The following is a 2,500-nucleotide window of genomic DNA, read 5'->3' as shown; positions in this document are numbered from 1 at the left end:
ATTGCTTTTCGTTCTCTTTGCGAGTATTCAGTAAGTGCATTTTTAATTCTCAATACCTTAGTTATTTACTTCATGATAAGCCGACCGTGGCTATAAGTTGAACTCTTAACTATAACATGTTATTTCCTTTTACTAGCTGAACTGATTATTGAATCAATATTGAATGATTGACGAAGATTGTTCGAAAAAAGATCATTGTGTTTGTGTCCTGAGTAGCACGGACAGAACAAATTAATTATTTTTGGTAGATTTAGGTTATAATTGAACTGAAGTTGCAAAAGCTGCGAGAACGAAAAAAAAGACAATTGTGATAAAACTATCATTTTATACAAAACGTTCCCAAACCTTTTCGGATGCTAAAAGCCACTTCCAAAACTGCCATCCGATCGTTTTGATAGGCTGATTTTTGAATTTGCTTTCAGGGTAACTAAACATGCTCAAAATAGGCCTACTCTGGGACTTTAAGTCGCCGTAACTTAAGGCGAGTTCATTTAAAAGCGACTTCAGGCAACTTAAGAAAAAATTGCCCAAAAAATCACGGCGACTTAAGGTGGCTTAAGGCGACTTAAGGTAACCTAGACTTTCTCAAAGCCCGTTTCCAGCGTTTCCGCTAACAGACGCTCGCGTCTCGCGACTTCGTCTCTCGATTTCGCTCGCTCGCTCGCTCGCTCGCTTTCTTTCGCAGTCGACTTGTGCTTGTCTCGAAGGCAACCTTACACAAATTAGATTGCTTATTCTACTTAAGTCACAAAATATCAACTTATCAAAAGTCTCCATATTTCTTTTCCAAAATCAGAAAAAAAAGACTTTGAAATAATTATTTCACACTTTTTAGACATATCACAGTGTCAAATGTCTATGTCTGAATGCCAATAGAGCTATAAAATGCTGAGCTTGGAATTACAGCAACCATAATAAGTAATTAGTAGAATTTCAGAGATGAACAAAGAGTTTCCAACCATCTGATTGGTTGAGGGGTTTCCTATAGAAATAATATGACTTTATATTCACCCCACTAGCTGGTTAATATAAAGCATGTTGTATAGTCGACCAGTTTGTATGACTGAATTTCCATACTTAAGTACGAGAAGCGACAGCTTGTCGCTTGCCATGCATATGTCGTTAACAATACAATACAATACAATACAATACAATACAATACTATTTATTGACCACTCCCCATACGGGCTTTTCAGGGCCAGTGAAACACAATAGAGAGCTTTAGATTAGCGATAGCCAATGTGTATTAGCGACAGTGAATGGAATTAAGCGACAGCGAATAAGGTTCAGAATAGCGAATGGACTCTTGCGATAGCAAATGTGTTCCCGGAAAGTGGGGGGGGGGGGGGGGGGGGGGGTGGGGTACTAAAGAAATTTAATACGGGGAGGCTCTTGGCAGAAAAGATACCCCTTTCGTATACCTTCCATTGACAAATGGTACCCTTTTCGTATACCTTCGATTAGAAAATAGTACCCCTTTCACAAAGCTACTTAAGAACACTACACTCCCTCGGTCATAAGGTATGTTCAAAAATAAGACACAAACAGCAGTGATAAACATATTGAACTTGTTCATTTTGATTACGACTTGACGTTTCGTATGTGCTCTACATACATTTTCAAAAGTAACCATTGAAATTTAAAACAGCTATTTATATATAACAAAGCGGATAAGGGGACTGGAACCTAGATTAAGCAAATACTTAACAGTAAAATATATAATAATAATAATAAAAACAGAAAAGATTAACAAAGCATCAGCTTTTCACTTCCGACGTTCCGACGGCTTTCAACGTCAACGTCGGAAGTGAAAAGCTGATGCTTTATTAATCTTTTAATCTTTTCTGTTTTTATTATTATTATTATTATTATTATTATTATTATATATTTTACTGTTAAGTATTTGCTTAATCTAGGTTCCAGTCCCCTCATCCGCTTTGTTATATATAAATTGCTGTTTTAAATTTCAACGGTTACTTTTGAAAATGTATGTAGAGCACATACGAAACGTCACTGAAGTCATAATCAAAATGAACAAGTTCAATATGATTATCACTGCTGTTTGTGTCTTATTTTTGATCAAACTACGATGGCCCAAGAACAAAAGTATTTACCTTTAGGTATGTGTGTTCGAAATGTTTTAATGAAAAGCCCTTTTAAATACCTAAAAGTGACAGTTTTCTCTACCCTTTCATATACTTCGACTCGTGAAATCGCTACCCTTTCATATATACCTGAAGCGTGAAAAAGGTAATGTAAAGCAACCATATTTAACGTCGATAACTCGTTACAGTAATTCAACTGACAAACCTGAGGTCGACGGTGCGCTCATTTTACTCCCCCCTCTCAATCAGTGCTTCGCTTTACGGGTATTTAAAGATACTTAGCTACACGGAAAGGAAAGAAGTCGAAACAACGATGTGAGATCCGGGAATCGAACTCCCCAAGGCCACGCACTAACCGACTGTGCCATCCTTGCTCCTTAAAAGACCACTTTCGG

At 37.1% G+C, this 2,500-nt stretch overlaps 1 protein-coding gene across 1 annotated transcript in view; it reads left to right on the top strand.

Annotated features, from left to right (window-relative positions):
• LOC138015584 (uncharacterized) overlaps nt 1-2,500 on the top strand; it is an 8,994-nt gene that overhangs the window by 59 nt on the left and 6,435 nt on the right. Inside the window, exon 1 of the mRNA XM_068862665.1 lies at nt 1-30. This exon is cut by the window's left edge and continues 59 nt beyond it. Within this exon, the coding sequence (XP_068718766.1) occupies nt 1-30 (30 nt within the window). The remainder of the gene's footprint in view (nt 31-2,500) is intronic.

The sequence above is a fragment of the Montipora capricornis genome, chromosome 9 (assembly GCF_036669925.1).
Source record: "Montipora capricornis isolate CH-2021 chromosome 9, ASM3666992v2, whole genome shotgun sequence".
NCBI lineage: Eukaryota > Metazoa > Cnidaria > Anthozoa > Scleractinia > Acroporidae > Montipora > Montipora capricornis.
Note: the sequence above shows the minus strand (reverse complement) of the source record. Positions and strands in the feature narration are given on the sequence as shown.